Source organism: Castor canadensis, chromosome 6, assembly GCF_047511655.1.
Source record: "Castor canadensis chromosome 6, mCasCan1.hap1v2, whole genome shotgun sequence".
In the NCBI taxonomy this organism is placed as follows: Eukaryota; Metazoa; Chordata; class Mammalia; order Rodentia; family Castoridae; genus Castor; species Castor canadensis.
Window position 1 is genome coordinate 72,135,904 of NC_133391.1, and position 20,762 is coordinate 72,156,665.

At 38.5% G+C, this 20,762-nt stretch overlaps 1 protein-coding gene across 5 annotated transcripts in view; it reads right to left on the reverse strand.

The window, feature by feature from the left end:
• Positions 1-20,762, reverse strand: part of Stk32a (serine/threonine kinase 32A) — a 135,653-nt gene that overhangs the window by 15,944 nt on the left and 98,947 nt on the right. For 4 of the 5 annotated variants that reach the window (XM_074076715.1, XM_074076711.1, XM_074076712.1 and 1 more), the window contains 6 exons: positions 17,413-17,510; positions 8,703-8,819; positions 6,480-6,605; positions 4,922-5,050; positions 4,204-4,268; positions 49-3,524 (listed from right to left, as the gene is read on the reverse strand). In XM_074076715.1, coding sequence (XP_073932816.1) covers positions 3,431-3,524; positions 4,204-4,268; positions 4,922-5,050; positions 6,480-6,605; positions 8,703-8,819; positions 17,413-17,510 — 629 coding nt within the window. In that variant the 3' untranslated portion in view covers positions 49-3,430. Of the gene's footprint in view, positions 1-48; positions 3,525-4,203; positions 4,269-4,921; positions 5,051-6,479; positions 6,606-8,702; positions 8,820-17,412; positions 17,511-20,762 lie in introns of those variants that run through there. The other variant, XM_074076714.1, reaches the window with a different exon arrangement.

Below are 20,762 nucleotides of genomic sequence, written 5' to 3' on the forward strand. Positions count from 1 at the left end.
GGCACATGTTTCTCATTCAGGGTCTGCCAGATCCATTGCCAATTCATAACAGCACAGAACACTGAAGTTTGGAGTTTCACACTGATGTTTAATATCAGCCAGACACGCTGAGCTTGTAATAAACAGTAATCACATGTACACAGAAGCAGGAGTCAGATTTTTGTAGACAGAATACAGAGACAACAGGGTACTGAAGCAAACTCATAATGCTCTTCATGCCTTTGCTTTCAGCTTTTGAAACACTAAAGCCTTAGCGTTACCACAGCAGCCACAAGCAGCAACACTGGTCTCTCAATAGCTACGTTGATTTTCATCTAACCTAGGAAAGCTATAATGATAAACAATCTAAATATTTCTGGCTGAATTTTTCCTATCACACAAAGCCTCGCCCTTAATTATATTACTCTAATTAATTTAGCAGTGCTCTGTGCTGCTGAAAGTTCATTCCTGCCCTAGCAATGACCTCAGCCCAAACCAGTGCTGCCATGGGGAGTGCTGCCCATTAGCAGAGCGTTTCCTTCCATGGAGTTGGGATCATGGCCAGGATTGCAGGCTGGTTTGCTTCAACCCTGCACTCGAGGTCACTAAAAGTTTCCTAGAGGTGGTTGATCTGCTATAGTGCAGGGGTTTTCCAAGCAGGATGTTCTCATCTTCCAACCCTGTTCAGACCTTTCAGATGCTCTGCACAGGCAAGGGAGGAAGCTGTTAGGAGAAAATGGTTCCAGAAATACCAGACAAAAAGGATTCAGCAGTCACCTTGTTTTCTAAAATTCTCAGCCCTGAGCCTTGTCACAAATCTAGATGAGACATGGTCCATCTGGAGAGCTGATAACTTATAACCGTAGTACTGAAATGAAACCAGAGGATCTGATTTCAACAACTAGCAATAACCATGAGAATTTTGGAAAGGGATTTTGCTTGTTTTGGGAAATTTTGTCCCTCATCTTTAAAACACATAGTGGCAGGGGGTGCTTGGAATCTACCAGGTGCAGTGTATCTTTTGTTTTGTTTTGTTTTCTTGGTGCTAGGGGTGAAACCCAGAGCATGCACTCCAGTGCTGAGCTACACACCCGATGCTTTCTCTTTTTAACTGGAAGCACATAGCGCGCTGGTCATCTGGCTGGCACTGGAAACCCACCTGACTCTCTCACACTGGACTGTGTAATCAGTGCATCCACAGTTCTGAAAGTCAACAGCAGTGCTTCAGGCACAGAAATCAACTCACTGGAAATAAAAACTAGGGCTTCAAACTACGGAGACTGCATGGGCTCCTATCCAACCCTAAGCTGTATAGATGTGAAACCGAATACAGGATTGACTTGTCCACACGGAGGGAGACACTACTGATCCAACTGCTCTTTAGCAAGCAACTCTGAAAGGCTCAGATGCAAACAAGGTCCTGGCAGGGGGACCCAGATGACAGGGGACAAATGGAAGGTGGAAGCTGGTAAACATGCAAGTGGCTTGTAACACTGGTTGGTTTGTCAGCCTGGAGCAGCATCTGGTCACCTTTGTATTGCTGCTCATTTCCAACCATCCTCCCCTCTGAAAATGACTCAGCAAGCTCTTTGAGTTTACAGCGTTTGGAAAAAAACAAAATATCACAGACAAGTGAAGTGTGGAAACTTTAGTGTACAAGAATCAAACAGACAAAAGAGCTGGCTTTTAATTCTTTAACAAAACCTCTGATTGCTTTTAAAATAGAGAAGCACTATTTTACAACTGTGCCGGAAATCCTGGGTCCACTGACTTAAGGAAGAGAGAGCCATCAATGCCTATCTTAGGTTTAGCTTTGGCTTACTACCCATGCTTAGTTGCCTCAATGATCACCCTCTGAAATTATGTGGTATAGCAGGCAGCAGCCATCTTTCCTCTCATCTGTTTCCACCTATTTTGGCACTCCAGTGAGCATTGGTCTGGTCCCTTCTGTTGCCAGCTTACTATCTTCATGGCGAAGACCATATTCTCCATTAGCAAGGACAGGATTAGATGATCTGAGTGGCCAGGAAATTAAACAAACTTCTGCAAAACTCATTAGTTTCTCCACACTACTGTCATCTTAAGGGTTGCCAAAATAGTTCCTCTGCAAAGATCTTGTTTATATATCAGTGCAGTGAAGTTATGCACACTTAGGCAAATTAAACACAAAATAAATAAAATACAAAGAAAAGAAAAAGTGAAGCATCAATAATATTTTAAGTAGACATTTCTGTCTGCCATTCTCACAGTGAGCATGGGTAGGGGTAGGGTGGGGAGCGGACAGGATTCCACTGTTCCCTTTGTCACACTCCATGTGAGCAAGCTGCTGTGCTGAGTGTAATCCTAGTCTATAAAGACATGGATAACTTGTTCAATATTTCAGTTTACCTAGTATTAGCCAAAATGAGACCAAAAACAAAACAAAGCAATATGTGTTTCATAGAAGGGGACACTTCCCATACGCTATGTCTAATTAAGGGGGGCTTTGGAGGATAATTTTTACTATCTTCTGAATTTCACTTCTAACTTACAAAATAACTCCTCTGTGAGGTGCAACTTCACTGAACTACAAAGTAAACATGCATTTAGTGCAACAGTATTCTCTGGTCCTTTCCAGATCCAGGCCTCTGCTAATCTTCTGAGAACAATTAGCCCTTAAGAGACATGCTTACTGGTAAAAGGAAAGTGGTATGATAATATTTAACAATTGATTTGCTGAAAGGGGAAAAAAAAGTGCCTTAATTTGCAGCATTTGCTATTTTCCAGGGTGTAAATCCTCTTACCATCACCAAATTCAACCAATGTCACATTACAGAAGAGGAAGTCAGGAAGCCATGTACACAGTGGGCTCTTGCTACCTTTTAAGAGCTGATAGGGTGCTGGGGTCCGTACCACAATAGAAGACCCTATAAATCTACACTAGATTCTAATCTGACTCTATGTATTTCTTCCTGGTGGAATTCTTTATTCCTATCCAATCAGGCTTTTGGATTCTGACCTATTCATGAAATTTTCTAGCTCTGAAGACGCTTCCTATGTCTAATGTCTATTTGTCACAGTGTAATCAGAAGGAGTATGGGAAAAAAACCTCACATTCAACTATTCCTTTTAAAATGAAAACAAAAGCCAATTAGAATAACAATTGTAGCACTAAAAGCACAAGATACAGCTTGTCTAATATCACCCTCTCCTCTTAGAGGGATAAACTGAAGCAGGGAGAATTGTTAGATGACTGCTCAGGGCCACATAGTTAATTAGTGGTGAAATTAGAACCCAGGATCGCAGGCCCAGGACTCTCTCCACTGGATTGCACTGTCTCCTTTGAAGGACATTCATTCACATTTTCTAATTCATGAGGTGTGGAGGGGCAAGAAGTATCAGCTCTTCTTGATGTGGATAATCCAAAATTCCTGGCCTGAGGTGCCAAGAAATGTCCCAAGATGTGAGGACATCACAGGTTGTTATTCTGGCCATCCTCTTCCTGTGGGTTTTTGGGTTGTTCTAAGGCTACGTTTGCTTGCCTTTGATTAAAGTCTCTTTTTACTCTTAAGAGAAAAAAAGGGAGTGTTATGCTTTGAAAATAAAAACTAAAAGTTTAAATTTTTGAAATAACACAAAGCCCAACAACTTATAGAAGAATGAACCAAGTAAACCTTAAAGAATCGATTGTATTTACATCTCATTTCCTCTGTCATTCCCATAAACACCTAATAGTAGGCTAGTTTGCCTATCAAAAATTCAAATCCCTTACAAGAAAAGAGGGCTTCTAATTTTTCCAAATTTTTATGATAGATTTATATTATTTTTATAATTAGAAAAATAAGTCTGGGCATGGTGGTACATAGCTATAATCCTAGCTATGCCAGGAGGCAGAGATGAGAGGATTGTGGTTCCAGGCCAGCTTGGGCAAAAAAGGTAGCAAGTGCGGTGTGGTGATACACACCTGTGACAATCCCAGGTGGGGAATCGAGATCTGAGATTGGCCCTGGGCAAAAATGGACTCTACCTGCAAAGTAAGCTTAAAGAAAAAAGGACAAGCACTTGTCTAATAGTGGGAGAACCTGAGTTCAAACACCAGTACCACCAAAAATAATTAAGAAATTAAAAAAATAAGTAAAAGAGAAAGAGAAAAAAAAAACATTAAAAATATAAAAAGTCTCTGCAAACCAAGTATTCCTGAAATACTACCATTTTTAAGCTGCTGGATTCTTAGGAGTTACTTACTTTTCTCTGTTGAAAATTATAAACTCCTTCTGGACAGATGCAAGATGCTCTTGAAGGAGATATGTCTTCAAGGGGAACATTGAAAAAGAATAGAAGTATAATTAACAGACAAGCAAGAATCTTCAAACACTAATAACCTACAGTGTCTCTCCAGTGAATAACCCTAATCTAAGTAGTACTAAAGTAGCTTCAAAATGGAAGTGCTCTGAAGAAAATTTCGGGAAGACGGTAGAGGAAGAATTGTCCCCACCTAGACAATGGCACTGGCAGTATCTATCTGTCTGATATTATGATTTTGGAACTATGGAGTATGCTGCAGTCTTGCAATTTCCACTAGGTCATGAGTGGTAAAGTACAATTGATCACTACTAATTTCATCTCTTAAGCAGAGTATCAGCCACCTATCACCAGCCCTCCAGGCCTTGGCAGGGAACTGAGCACATGTCCTTGAGCAGCTTGCATACAGCTTGCAGGAGCTGTGATGAGAGATTATGACTGCATCCTCCAAATAGTGGGGATCTGTGTTCTGATTGCTGGTTGCTGATTCTTATCAGAGAGGCACAAGGAGATGGTGGCCACTGTTGTTGTAACAAATTTCATTGTTACTAGTCCCTCCACATCAGGTCATACAGATGACCCCTCAACAGAACCTTCTGTAGGAATTGTAGCCGTCATGAGAATGCTACCACCTGAGTGTGGTGTGGATGGACCTCCTTACCTGAGAGGAGTCACATTTCCTCATCTCCTTCTCCTTCTTTGCCAGACGCTTCTTTTTCTTGTGGAGAGGTTTGGATTCTAAAATCATTTCTTCAAGTTCAAAGGTGGGGTCACAATTCAGCCTGCCTTTCTGCAAGGAAGAAAGTTTGGCTCAGTCAACCTCTCTTCCTGTATCATTTCTGTATCGTTCTAAAAACTCATCAGACCTAATATGGAGAATAATACTTAGTATGATTGGTGCAGTCCAAAAATAATAAGCTTGGATTCCCATTCTAAGTTTTATATCATTTATTGCCAACATTATCTTTCTTATTCTTTGATTGTGTATACTTTTGTTTAAGCTTCCAATTAGCCTTCAGCATGTAAGACTGGAAACCACATTAAAATTGTTTCTAAGGTGTGAGCTTTTGGATTTCTCAAGTTTTTTCTAATGACTGTGTAGAGCTGAGTCATCTTAGTTGCTTGTTCAGGTTCCCAGCTCTCTCACCAGGCTTCTCAAATCAGGATTTTTGAACATGAGACCAAGAATCTTCCCTCTAATAAACTTCCCCAGATGATTCAAATTCATAGTAAATCCAGACAGCTGTAACATAGAGCTTCTGTTAAGGCAAGAGGAATAGCTAACAGGAGAGGGGGAAGCAGGATTAGGTGGTGCCTAGACCTCTATGGAGTCCTACATCACCTATGGTAGAAGCTGTTTGTTGTGAGAACTTGCAAAGTGGACAGGTACAAATTTCACCTCACTACCCTGTTGCTTCATATGGTGGAGATTTGAACCCTCAAAATCCCACAATGCTGCTCTTTCCACTCTCCCTGCTCTATCACTTGACCCACTCACTAAGACACCCAGCTTTCTGCATGAACAATCACACTCTCTTGTGCCCAGAACTAGCACCTCACTAGAGCTTGAACAGAAAACTTTTGAGTTTTTTTTCTGCAAGCCCTTGAAAGTACACATTAATCTTCCCAGTGGTCCCACAACCAATGCATAATTCAGGACCTCAGCAGAGACAGAGGTTACCCTAGGGCCCTTGGCCTACACTTTTACCAGCAGTCTAAAGTGGGACCCAGATGTCCCTTGGTTGGTACTCACTCAGTTGGAATTATTTCTCTTTGGTGATTAGCCCTTAAAAAATACAGATCCATGAGATAAGAGTTGCAAAAGAAGGTGAATAGTAAAAATTAATTACCCTCATCTCAACAGTTTTCAATTCTCTGACTCACAGACCTTCATGGATACAAATTACTACATCTTTGGAATCATAGGAAACATTTTGCAACCAAGAGATTCACGGAAGTGACTATTTAGGGACTAGTACTTCCTTCCAGTAAAGACACTGCACATAAAGTGGTTAGGATCTAGAACTCCAGCTTGGGCACGTATTAGCTGTGTGATTTTTAGTGATCAACTTACCCTATGTGCATCACACTTTCCTCACCTGTAAAATCAGTATTTGGACTCTTTCACAACACTGATAACGATTACAACGTGTAGACTTGACACACAGAGTAATGTGCATTGAATGAGAGTTATCACAGACTTCTTAGGATTGACTCACATTAGGAATAAAACCTGGAATAAGCCTCTTCTGCAAAACTGCATCCCAATTCATATCATTCATGTATGGGAAGTTCTGAATGTCAGTCAAGTGAGAAAACCGTTGGTCTGGATTAGGTTCAAGCAGCTGTCAATGGAATACAAACATCAAGGTGACAAGGAAGGTCAAAACCTAAGGAGACAAAAACTCATACAAATTCTCCCTAGGTGGTTTAATTGTAGAACTGAATGTTCCAGAGCAACATCCCCCTTCTTCAACCCCATATGCAAATAATGTAGCGAGTACATGATTAGAGTAAACACTAGAAGTAAGGTTCGCAATGATCAGTACAAATAGCTTGTCCTACTCAATCAAACATGTCTTCGATTTCTGACTTCTCTACTTGCTAACTATGGGCAAGTGTACTCTCTGAACCTGAGGTTAGCAGGCTGTAGAAATAGAATGTTAACTTATTCCCTAATGTTGCAAATGTGATTAAGTGAGGCCATGTATATAAAGAGCTTAAAAGAATGTCTGCTCCTATTAGGTGATAAGTGACCATACACTTTCCCAAGTCACTAAAATGTTTAGCTATTTTTGCATCTAATTGGATACATTAAAGGTAGCACAGATAAAATGTAAACTAAATTTTTGGGTTTTATTAAATGAGATTAAAATTTTTTCCTCATTACTCACTCTCGAGTTAGTTCTACATCAATGATATTGCTCAAATGGGCAATGTCGCTCCCACATGGGAACAATCCTGGAGAAGACAAGGGCGGAACATCAGGGTGAAAGTCTGGGGCGAAGCAGGGCTGTCTTAGAACTAAAAAATATTTGCCTATAGAAAATGACCACAGTTCTTCATCTTAGACATAATTAATGACCCTGTCCTGTTCCAAAACAGGGAACTTGACCTCAAAAACAAGAAACACAGATTTTAAATCTTTAGTCCCTAGAGTTCTTCTCCATTGCCAGCCACAACCTGTGCAATTTTCTCTTCTTAAGAAAAACAAATCCAAGCCAATACTCTTGGGCTCCTCGATCTTTGTTTTCTATAATTACTTAACATACACTATTAAGATGTTTTTATGACTAATTAAAATACATTGAAAGTTATATAGATAAGGTATAACTGAAGTTACTTCTATACTGTTTGGGTTTTACTAAATGGGATTAATTAGTTTTATTTTAAAGATTAAAGATAATTGTTTTCATTTTGTTGGTGAACATGGGAACCCTGAAAATCTGATAAAAAGCTATGGACCTCATTAATTCAAACACTTATCAAATTTTACTACTTATCAGGGTCTATGTCAGCTGCTGAGAATATCTGGTGCACAGTTAGGCATGGTCGCTACCTTCATGCAGTTTATAAGAGAATAACCATTCACCCAAAGGTCATACAAAACCTACGAATAATTCCAAACTGTGAAAAATGCTACGAAGGAAAGATGCTGTTAAAAAGCTTACAACAGAGGGTCCCCAAGAAAATGATATTTGAGCTATGATCTGAAACTGCTTTTCAAGTTATGTGGAAGAGCTAGTTATTTTTGTCTTCTGTTTGCTTACATTAATTTTTGACCCATTCAAAGCAGCGTGTGGTATTACTGTGCGTGGCTAGTACGATGTTCCACACATGCAGAACTTGTGACTTGAGTTCAATATCAGCCAAACAAGCCTGTGTCTGATTCAATGAGACAAGTCCACTGACCATGTGCTTAGATTCTAAAGCAATGTCAAATGGTCACAAATGTTTCCGAATAATTTTCTTAGATTTATGCTTACAGTGGACTTATAGGAAGCAACTCATGGACCAGGCAGTGACTAACACTGACTAGTACTGATCTCAGAGAGAAAGATGGAGGAGATAGGGCTGGAGGCAATGGTCCAGGATGGACTGAAGATGAAGATGATGAATGAGTTCTGGTTTCTGCTTGCATAAATGAATAGATGGAGGGGCCAATCACTGAGAGAGGGAACATTATAAGAAGCTCAAGAAATACAGAGAGATTATGAATTTCATTTTGGACACAATTCATTTGAGAAGGCTTTGAGATTTCCAAAGTGCTTGTGAGTTGTTGAATTAATGAAGCCATTTATCTGAAAGCTGTTAGCTAAAACGACCATTCTAGAAAGGTATATTGTCCTGATTGCCACAATATTATGTCCTAACTTCTAACCTTAAGCCAGAAAGAAGCTTCCTTTTATTGATTCCTTTTCACATGCAGTCTTCCTTCTTACCTTCTTAAGAAGGGACACCATTTCCTGTGACCAAGCTGAAGGATAAGTCACAATAGCTGTTGCAAACATGTGCACAATTTCCTTGCTGGAAGTACTGGAGCGAATATGATATGGTCTCTTAGGGGAGAAAAAAAGTAAGAGGCTTTATTTTTACAGGACAAACGAAAAAACTGTGCAAATACTTACAAGCTAAACTTTCACCCAGTTAAATGTCAGTATCAATTATAATCCCTTCCGGCTGATTGTTATATTGCCATAGTGTATGTGGTCAAGCTTTGCCAGACCTCCTACTGTTTTTAAAGAGATGCCATAAACATATAGTTTCTCATAAAATATCATAATTTTTGAAAATTGGCAATTCCACAGATCCAAACAAAATATTTCAATGGGTTGAATCAGTCTCTGAGATGCTGATTTGAAACTGTTTTTATGAAATAATATTAGTATTTTCTTATATTAAATCAGACAATAAACCCAAATTATAAAAAATATTATATAAAGGTTGATTATAAAGAGATCCAGAATTTTACCATACCTGTTTTTTTACTTGTTTGTAGTATAATGAGGGAGTTCAGGACAGATAACATCAACCCCACCCCCACATGCTGGAGGTACCTTATTCCATGGAATATAATGTGGGGATTTTGCAATAGGACAAAGCTTCAAAAAACAATTATTTTTCTGAAAGTACCAAGTTCATTTGCAGCTTTAATTTAGGGGGAAGTAAACAAAACTGGATTTGTTATGGTTTTCCCAGATGTCCACTAGAGGGCAGCCTTTTTTGATTCTGTTTTGTAAGGAACTCACCAATACTGAGTTTTCATGTCTTTTATGGGAACTGTAAGCAAGGTAAAGTCAAGAGAGTACACCATATTCATAATCTTTTCCAAGAAACCCAGCACCTAGTAGGTGTTCAACACGTTTGTTGAATGAACAACATTTCCACACTAGAGTAACCACAGGACAGTTAATATGGATAGGCACCTTATTCACTTTACAAGTGATCTCTGACTGGTGAACTAAACTGGGGGAGAGGACATGGTTCATATTTTTCCCTGTAGTCAGTTGGTGTTAAGAAGTACCATAACATGATCAAGTGTTTGAGCTCTGAGGCAGAAGGATTTTGCTGCTTAACTCAGTCACTCAGTTTCTGAGCTTTAGTTTCTTCATCTGTATGATAAAGATACCTCCTCTGCAAAATGAACCACCTCATGAAAGTGCTGGGAAATTACAGGAGATAATACACATAAAGAGAGAGTCTAACACCCATTACACACAATACAGGAGAGAGGTCTTTAATTAGAAAAGGACAGATATAATTGTGAATAGTGATCAACAAGACGCATCTCCAATAACGATGTAAAGAAAAAATTCTACACACAATGAATCCATGCCAGTGACTCCAGAAACTATGAAGTACCAGGAGGTGACCACAACAGGAAAATTAGGCCAAGCTTTTCACTCATTTATATATAATGTCTAAAACCAGCTGCCACCATTTTTTTCTTCTCTCAAGACTATTAAAGGACCATAGCTAAATTGTTTGTCTCGGTAATAACACTGGAAAAAGGCTCCAGCTGAGTGTCAAGAAGGGGTGTTAGATGTGTTGTCACCATCACCACTGCTAACTGACTATAACTAGCCTGTGGGTACCCTCCAACACCCCCACAGGGTTCACTCCATGTGTACCGTGCAAGCGTAACACAGACAAGCTTCCAGGACTGTATGCACAAGCACATGTATTTTTTTTCCCTAAGTTTTCTTCTTTATTTCAAGTCACTGATGCCTTTAAACCTATTGTCTCTTGGCCATCTAGAAAACAAAATACTTTGATAGACTTGAATTCATTAACCTGGGAATACGACACGCAACTATTTCAAGAGTGGGTATTTTTCTTCATTTACCATATAACTGAATTTAACATCAAAAAAATTCATTATAAAAATGATCAACCTGTCTTTATCTTATTCATTAACTTACTTTACTTTTCCTATTTCTAAATTTGAAAATTCACTTTAATTCATCAACTACCAGAATAATATATTTATTCATTTTCCAAATACTTTTTGAATAGCTCATATGTTCCAGAAACTCTGTTGGACACTGAGAAAACAACAAGACAAATTTTATTGCTGTGTTGGTGGAGCCTAGAGTCTATGTAAGGAAACACATAAGTAGTTTACATAGACTGTGTACATATACACACTCTTTCACAAAGAAATACAATGTACAGGGTGAACTTGTTCAAAGCACACTGTACACATGCATGGAGTCACTGCAATGAAACCCCTTTGTATTAATGATATATGTCAGTTCAAAAATATAATAAAACTATTTTAAAAGAAAAAGAGTCTAGTGTGGTCTCTCATACATGTAATACCAGCACATGGGAGTCAGAAGTGAAAAATCATCCATCCATCCATTCATACATACATACATACATGAGATACAAGGAACAGAGAAAAGTTGCAGAGTATTATAGGGTGTATCAAACAGCCATAAGGCAGAACAGAAATCAAGAGTGAGAGTATAAAGAATGAACAAGGTGGAAAAGGTAAAATATTAGATGGGAGTAAAGGATGTGTTGCATACAAATCAAAAGAGTAGCTGGGTGTGCTGTGATCCCAGCTCACAAGAAGCAGGAGGATTTTGCATTTGAAACCAGCCTGAGTTACACAGCAAATTCCAGACTATATAGTGAAATCCTATCAAAAAAAAAAAAAAAGCAAAAGCATTGTAGCTAATGTTGTACAAGTCAGATGTAATTTTTGGTACTTATTATAGATAATACAAATCTATAAAAGATATGCACCTATGCCTTTCAATGGCAGCAGGATAGCCAAGAAACAGAGATTACACTCAATGGACAGTAAAGAGACCCATTTGCCCAGCCTGATGAAGCTGAGGAACTCTGGGGAGGTTTTCAAGCATGTTTTCCCTCAGAAAAATATAGTTTTTCCATAAATAAGAACTTGTAAATGTGGATGAAGTTATTTCTACAACACTTCCTATGCTTTAGATAGCATGATATTTTAATTAAATGTTAGTATTGCATTTTTTTCAGATTAGCTACATTTTGAAATATAATTGCATACAATTCTCCTTGGTGATTCTTTCTTAGAATGTGTTAAAATTGGTTTGTAGTGATTTGTTCCTCCACATGTTGAATATACATTTATTATCTATCTATTAAAGTTGCATACTATGGAAAATACTTAATTATGTATGCCTCCCCTTTAATGAATTAACAGTCTAATAATGTAGAAGAGAAAAAACATGAAAACTCATATACTTAGAAAAATGTGTAAAGGCAACACATTTACAAAATGATTTGATCATGAGAAATAAAATCATTTACTGTTCTGATCTAGAAGCTTACATATTTCATCTTATTAAATAAAGAATACTAAATTTCAGCAGAAAGGTAAAACATAATTCTATTTTTTTAAACAAAATATCTCTCTCTACATATAAAGATAGAAAATCCTTATAAGATCAGAAAATTTGGGGAAATAAATACAACAAACTTAATTTTTTTACGGTTTTACAGGATTTCTTTTTTGTTTTTTTCCTTTAGGGCTATAATTGATTCTTGTTTTCATATTGTGGTTTTCTATATTTTCCAATAAGCTTAATTTTAGAAGGTTCATAAGAAAATATATGAATGTTTCTCTCTACCTAAAGGCCCACTTCGGCTAAAGAGATCACAGAAAGTTTCTTTGGAAGACCTGCTATTTGTAATAGTCAGGGTGGAATTTTAACAGGAAGAGACCTGCAGAAGCCTCTCCACCACCAAATGCAAGAAATTGTGATAGTTTAGTAGTATGTCCTTTTTTAAAAAAAGACCAATATGCATTGGTTCTAAATATCCTGAAAAGCCCTGACATCAAGACACATTCTTAACTTTATTCAAACTTGATTTAGCAATTCCCAAACTTATGAAGAGTGACTTTTTAAGAAATCCAGGGCTTACTTTGTATGGTCAAAGGAATGAGAGGTAAAAATGCCCAAGAGTGCTTTGAGAAGAGGAGGAAAAGCAAAGAGAAGGCAGTGAGTTCGAGAAGGGGGGATATTCAAATGGAAGCAAACTCTGAAAGTTAATCTCACTTTAAGAGCCAACAATGCAAAGTTAAGGCATTTGAAGAGACAGAAAAAGACAGAGAGAGAACAGTATTGGGAGAACAAAAACATTTTTTAAAGGAAAGGTCAGATCTGTGCTTTAGAAAAAACGAATTTGTTAAAACTGGTAGGTCCTATCACAGGAAACTACCATGAAAATAATAATATGGAACAACGAAGAGTGAATTTCTTAGCAAAATTCTTTCAGGCAAGCAAGAAGACGTCTTCTAGATGAGCGAGACATAAACACAATATTAAGCACATGTGAAGAAGAATCACAGCTGTTTTGTTTGTCAATTCACTACTCAGCTTTTGTTTTGCTAAATCTGTTACAGACGATGGGGAGAAAGCACAGTTCCCCTAAACCACAGAGAGATTAGACATGGCGTCCTGAGGAAGTTGTCTAGAAGGAAAAGCTTGAGGGTGAGGTGGGAAAGAGCAGAGATGTTTCTGCTTTTAAGTTAATGATGTGGTTTTCCTTCCTATTTGTCAATGTAATCGTAAATATCATATCCACTGCCTCATTATATCTCTTTAGAACATGGGACAGAATCCATCAGAAGATGGAAACAGGTAGTACCTGAGACTGTCCATGGAGGATCTGTATACCTGACTTACAAAGGTAGTTCTCTTCCATTAATATAAATAACCCATCAAAGTTTGAATATGGGCATGGTGGTACATACCTGTAATCTCAGCATACAAGAAGCAGAGACAGGAGGATTATGAATCTAAGGCCAGCAGACTCTGACGATAATCTCCTTGGTTTTTTGAATATGCCTCACCAATAGTGCTTTGACTGTCTTCTAAGGGAAGGGTGAGTGAACAAATTAATGCTAAGGTGTGAAATTGACTCTATAGAGTGAATGAAACAGAGACAAGTGTGAGGTCCTCCTTATCTTTGCTTCCCTGAGCAAAATGAAGCCATTGAGCCATGATGAAATAGCCCCAAATTCTAACACTTGCTGTAAAATGTTAGTAAGCCAATGAGTTGTGAGATGATTCTCTTAATATAGAAGTTATGGTAGTGTGATGGAAGACCAGGAAGAGGACTGCTAACTGAAGTAGAAAGAAAAATTACAATAGGCTAGCTTGGCTGTGGTATCTGGATGATGACTTCAGAACAATGCCTTGCCTCTGTGGGACAACTAAGTACTTAAAGGCAGAAAGACAAGTCTTCAACTCCTTGGTCTTAGAGGAATTACTGATGGCATCCATCACCCGGCCCTGGAGAGTACACAACTAATATGGACTGAATATTTGTGTCCCCACCCAGATTCACATGTTGAAGCCCTAACTCTCAATGATGGTATTTAGAAATGGGGCCTTTGGTGGGTAGTTAGGGTTCAATTAGGATGTGAAGTTTGGGCCCTCATGGTGGGAGGAAAAAGGGGACCAAAAGAAAAGGAGGAGGAGGAGGAGGAAGAAATAAGAAGAAGAGGAGGAAGAAGAAAGGGAAGGAAGGGGAAGAGGATGAGGAAGAAGAAGAGAAGGAGGAGGAGGAGAAAGAGATGGAGAAGAAAGAACAGCAGCAGCAGCAACAACAACAACAAGAAAGTCTTTCTCCCCATCATGTGTGGACATAGTGAGAAGGCAGCCATTTGCAAACCAAGAACACAGCTCTCAACAGAACACAATCATTGACATGCTGTTTGCAGACTTCCACCCTCCATATTTGAGATAATAAATTTCTGTTGCTTAAGTCACCCAGTGGATATATTTTGTTAGGCAGTCTTAGCTGACTTAATGGATTTTGGAACTGAGAGATAAGGTGCTGCTATATCACTACCTAAAATGTGGAAGCAACTTTGGAAGTAGTTATTGGGTAGAAACTAGAAGAGTTTTGAGGTGCATGGCAGAAATATGGATGTTAGGGAGAATTCCTGTCAGGTCTCAAACAAAAATGTGGAACATTCACTGGAAACGGGAGGAAAAGTCATCTTGTTATATAGGAAATGCCAAGGAACTTGTGTGATCTGTATTCTTAGTGTTTTGTGGAAGATGAAACACAACAATAATAAAACTGTACTTATAGTTGAGGAGATTTTTAAGCAAATTGTTGAGGTAGTGACTGGGTTTCTCTTGATTACTTATGGAAAAATGCAAAAGATGCGATAGGAATTGAAGAAACCATTAAGAAAATAGGAATTGAACATTTGGAAAATTTTTGACCTATTCATATTGCAAAAAAAAAAAATGATAAAGCTTAGTCTGAATAGAATGTTAAGGACCTGGCTGAACGCAATTGATAGAGATGATGCCTGTTTCTCATGAACCTAATCAGCCTCTCAACAAAAACCAGAGAAAAAGATGGGATTATACCTGCAGAGATGTCGCTGGAACAGCAAGTGAGATGGAATAAAAGAAGGCTGTCAGACTTACATTTCACAAGACAGAACCATAATGCTATCTGACTGTGGACATACACCACCCTGCAAGTAAAGAGAAGGACCCCCACGGGGAGTAAGAGATCACCAGGGTCTGCCATTTCCCCTAAAGGTACAGAGTACACTGGCTTGGGGGCAGGGATTCCTCTGGTCCAGTTTCAAAGGGCAAAACTACCATTAGAGAGCTGTGTGAGAGACAGCAGGCCAGACCCATATGACAGAGACCTTGTAGAGGCACATTTTTTTTTTTCTTTGATGGAACTGAAGTTTGAACTCTTAGATTTGTGCTTGCAAAGCAAGCACTCTACTGCTTTGGCCATGCCTCCAGTCCATTTTGTTCTGGTTATTTTGGAAATAAAATCTCACAAACTATTGGCTTGGGCTGGCCTCAAACGAATCTCAGTCACCCAAATAGCTAGGATTACAGGCGTGAGCAACAGGTGCCCAGCGTAGAGGCACTTTTGTGAGTCTCTCTCCATTCTGTCCCAGCCATGAGGGTGGTGTTACCATGCCAATAGACCTGGAAGGCAGATAATTAAACCTTAGAGGATCATTCTTTTTCTTTTCCCTCTTAATTGACATATAATTTAAATTGTACTTATTTGTGGGGCAGAGAATTATAATTCAATACTAGTATATAATGTGTAGTGATGAAATTAGAGTAATTAACATTACCACTTCTGAAAAAAACATTTTCACTTCTATTTGTTGAGAACCCTCAAAGTCTTCTCTAGCTATTTTGAAAAGTACAATTAATTATCGTAGGCCATAGTTTCTCTACAACATCAGAACCACTTCCCCCAACTGTACTGTGGTACCCATTATCTACCCTCTGTGTACACCTGGCAAAGAGGATTATTCTTGAGTCTTCAGATGTAATGGTAATGGATTTTGTCTTACTATGTTTTGTACTTAATTTGGACATGGTATCTGTTCTTTCTTTCATATTTCTTGCTTTTGGAATGGGATTGTCTTTCCTATGTGCCAACATTATCTGTTTTTACAGGGTCATAGTTGGAGATGAATTTTGCCTCAGGATGAATCATACCTTGAGTTTCATTCATACTAGATTTGGATGATATTTAGTTGTGACATTGGACTTCAGATTTTGGAGTTGATGCTGGATGAGAAGACTTTGTGGCTACTAGAATGCAGTGAACGTATTTTGCATGTGAGAAGGACATGATTTTAGAGGGCTAAGGGTGAAATATCATGGACTGAATATGTCCTCACCAAACTCATATGTTGATATCTAACCCTCAATGTGACAGTATTTGAAGATTGGATCTTTGGCATCATGGTGTTAGAGCCCTCATGATAGGATTAGTGACTTTCTAAGAAGAGGAAGATTTTTCTTTCTTTCTCTCTCCCGTTCCCTTTCCCTTTCCCGTTCCTTTTCCCTGTCTCTCTCTCTCTCTCTCTCTCTCTTTCTTGCTTATGAGAACATAATAAGACCATTGCCTGCATACCACAAAGAAAAACCTCACCAGAACCCAACATTTCTGGCAATCTGAGCTTGGAATTTCAGCCTCTGTAACTGTGAGAAAATAAATGTCTCATTTAAGCCACACAGGATAGTATTTTTATATGGCAGGCTGAGCTGAGCTAAGACACAATCATAGGGGGATATTTGGATTCTGCAATAGTATGTTAAAATTATATAAAATATAAGTTTCATCACATTTGTCTGATTTTTTCCTAGGAAAGAGTTTCCTGTTTAAGAAATGTTTCCTTTAAAAAGGAAACAACTCTAATTTGTCACTGGACCCAGAACCCTGGGATCAAATGACAGACAGGAGTCTGACAAGATAGGGCATGAATTATGCTGTTTTAATAACTCACACTTGCTTGGACAGGGGTGTGAATTATACTATACTGTGGCTGCAAAATGACTTTCTTTAAACAAACACGTATATTTACCCAAGGTATTTAATGAGGTGTATCAATTTCCCCTTTGGGAGTTTACAATATCCATATTATTAATTCAATTTATCTGTGCAATTTAATGTCAGCGGACATGGTTAGTTCCATATGTAGGACAGTGAATTGATCTGTGCAGAAGTCTCAAGTGGTGTTATCAGCATCATACACACATAGCTGTTTTCAGCTCTCAGAGTGCTTGTTCTTGGCAAACAACACATTCTCTCATTCTAGAATAGAACTTGCTGGAAAAATAACCAAAGAGAACATGCAATCTACTGTACCCGGCCTCTCAGTAGCTCATATGCCGTCACTCCCAGGGACCACCAGTCGACAGCAAAGGAGTAGCCTGCTTCCTTTCTGCAGGTGAACATCTCAGGTGCTGAAAAACAAAAAAGTCAGGCCAGCTTACTCCCTGAGATGTTAACAAATCTCTTTTCCCAACATGTTCCTCTGAAGGAGAATTATCAGCGTAGAGTATAAACTTATGGATGTTTATTATCTGTTGCTAGATTGCTCACAGCAGGCAAAATTTTCTAATTTTCTTAGCTCTCTCAGTAGCCTAATTTATCAACTAAAATACACAGGCATGCACAGACTTTAATATACAATAAGTTCCTCTCTTATTTAGATCATGCACCTATTAAAATTTGGGTACTACTGGGCCTCAAATATGCAGCTAACTCTGAAATAAAGCCAAGAAGATGCTGTTACTTAATTCGTAAAGTCTGTGCTAAAGGTTCTAAATTTATATTATGGATGCAAACAATGCTTATAATTGTATGCAACATGCATTGAATCAGTTCTCTGTCTTGGAATCACCTGGACACAGCAAGAGAAGCACTTGCAGTCTCCTCCTTGGGGTAAGGCAGGAGAAAAGAGGAAGCAGGCACTCTTGGAAATATAAGGTTTTACAACAGCTGTGGGTCATTTAAACTTTGTAACCATAGCTCTCTGAACTGACAACAAGGGAAGGCAGGCCACAGTCAATTTTACCTCCAGAAATGACCCCCCAGTTATGAATCCTCTAAGCTATTTTCCATACCTAGACCTTCTATACACCCTTCTAAGAATATGCTTAAATCCTGAAGGGTGAAGTAGGGGAAGTGAAGCACCAAACAAGGGCAGATACCCTGTCTGCTTGCTCACCATTCCATGCCCAGTGCCTAGTACAGAACCTGACAATCAGAGCTGATGGGCAGAAATTTGTTAAATGAATATTTGAATAAACTACTGAAGTCATAGTTGTAATCATTAGCTCTGGAGCTATGTTGTTAGGGTTCAAATTTGATCTCCACCATTTACTGTGCCCTTGAGCAAGTTGGTTGGCAGAGCATGATCTCCTCCTCTGCAAACAGAATAAGAAGAAGGTGGTCTCTGTTGGTTTAGAACATAAATAAGATAGTGCATGCCACAATCTCAGCACAGTGCCTAACATTTACAAAGTGCTCAGAAAAGATCAGGAACTCTTCAAGACAGACAAACATGCATATAAATTGAAGGAATTCACCCACTCTAAACATACCCAGGGTTGACTCCAAGACTCCTGTAGAAAGGTGCTGACTCTGGACAAAGGAAATGATGACCTGGGACATATGAACACAAGCTTGCCTGTCAAGTGCACTTAAGTTCTAAATAAAATTCTGTGGACAACATCCAATTAAAGCTGTAGAATTTTGACATTCCCAAGTCTAAGACTGACCCTGACTGTAAGAACTTGATGTAACAGGGCTAAGCGGGTCTCATGTTCTGGAGAATTCACATTGCACGCAGCACTGCATCCTTTCTGCACGTCCCAACTCCCAAAGCAACTGGTGAGATAATGACCCTGACTCCACAATACTCCCACAGAGTGGATAGAATGGGCTAGATTTCGCCTTCCCTTTTCAGTATATTCTATCAAGTCATCTCAGATAGTCTCCCAGGTGACAGGTGACAGACATGTCACATAAAGAAACTGCAGACAATTTCAAGGGATAACCAGATCCATTGTGCTAGGAAAATATCAAACAAAATAAACATTACTCTACAAAAGTTGCATATTTTATCATATTGGACCATCCTAATAGGTTATGGGAATGTCTTTTTTTACAACTTTATTAAGTGACTCTTCTTTCTCCTACTTGCTGTATTTTTAGGCATGAAGACATTTGGATGTAAATTCACTCACTGAACAAATATTCATGCTGTGCTAGGTACTTTGAGAAGTTTTTGTAGGACATTAGCAACAAAAGTCATGACAATATATACAAAAGCATAATAGATAGGTGATTCTTTGAACCTTCAAAGGGCTGAAAAACCAGAGAAAACTCAGAGGGGCTTTCCTAACCCTTTAAGAAAAAGCCCTGTTTCTGACAGGGTACAAACAGACCAGGAGAAGGACTGAGTTTCCTCAAAAAAAGCCACTGTGTATTTTGTGTGTATTGCTTTTTAAGTATTTCCATACCTACATTCAGAAAAGTAAATGAAACATAAGCAAATGCCCATGTAACCTTTACACAGGTCAAGAAGTTGAATCTTACTCCCACCACTTGTCTTGTTCCTATAACTCATGGTCCTGATTTTTACGATAACAATTTTCTTAATTTTTGACAATGATTACTTTTGATTTGTAAACAATGGTTTAATTTTTCTTATATTATATATACCTCCCAGGGGCAGAGGATGAACTGGCTGAGAGACTGCCTAGATATACAGACATTTATTTAATTTATTTCAGTGTTTTATAATAAAGGAAACACTATCAATGAAAAGCTGAAGAAGAAGAAAGAAGGAAGAAAGAAGAAGAAGAAGAAAAGGAAGAAGAAGAAGAAAAAGAAGAAGAAGAAGAAAAGAAAGAAGAAGAAGAAGAAGAAGAAGAAGAAGAAGAAGAAGAAGAAGAAGAAGAAAGAAAGAAAGAAAGAGAAAGAAGGAGGAGGAGGAGGAGGAGGAGGAGGAGGAGGAGGAGGAGGAGGAGGAGGAGGAAGAAGAAGAAGAAGAAGAAGAAGAAGAAGAAGAAGAAGAAGAAGAAAAGAAAGAAGAAGAAGAAGAAGAAGAAAGAAAGAAAGAAAGAAAGAAAGAAAGAAAGAAAGAAAGAAAGAAAGAAAGAAAGAAAGAAAGAAAAAGAAAGAAGGAGGAGGAGGAGGAGGAGGAGGAAGAAGAAGAAGAAGAAGAAGAAGAAGAAGAAGAAGAAGAAGAAGAAGAAGAAGAAGAAGAAGAAGAAGAAGAAGAAGAAGAAGAAGAAGAAGGCATGCTGTTCCTTATATTCTTCTTAGTCCCCTTAAGTTAAATTTCATTCCTTGTACTCTTTGGTATCTTGCTTTCCTTGCTCAACAACATTCACTTGAGATTTATCTGAGTTGTTGCACATAGTTACAGTTTGTTCATGTTTGATTCTATATGCATACACTGTAAATTACCTACCTGCCTATCGCTGATAGCTGTTTAAGTAAATTTCAATTTAGGAGCATTGTGAACAATGTCTTCTTGAATATTCCTGCACCTGTAGGACTTCTGTAAGTATCTTTAGATATATTCCTGGGAGAGGACCTGCTGATGTTGGGGATGTGCATCTTCCCACACAGTAGGCAATGACAAACTCTTCAAAGGGGTTGTGCCATTAACACAATGACCAGCAGTGTATCAGAGTTCCTTT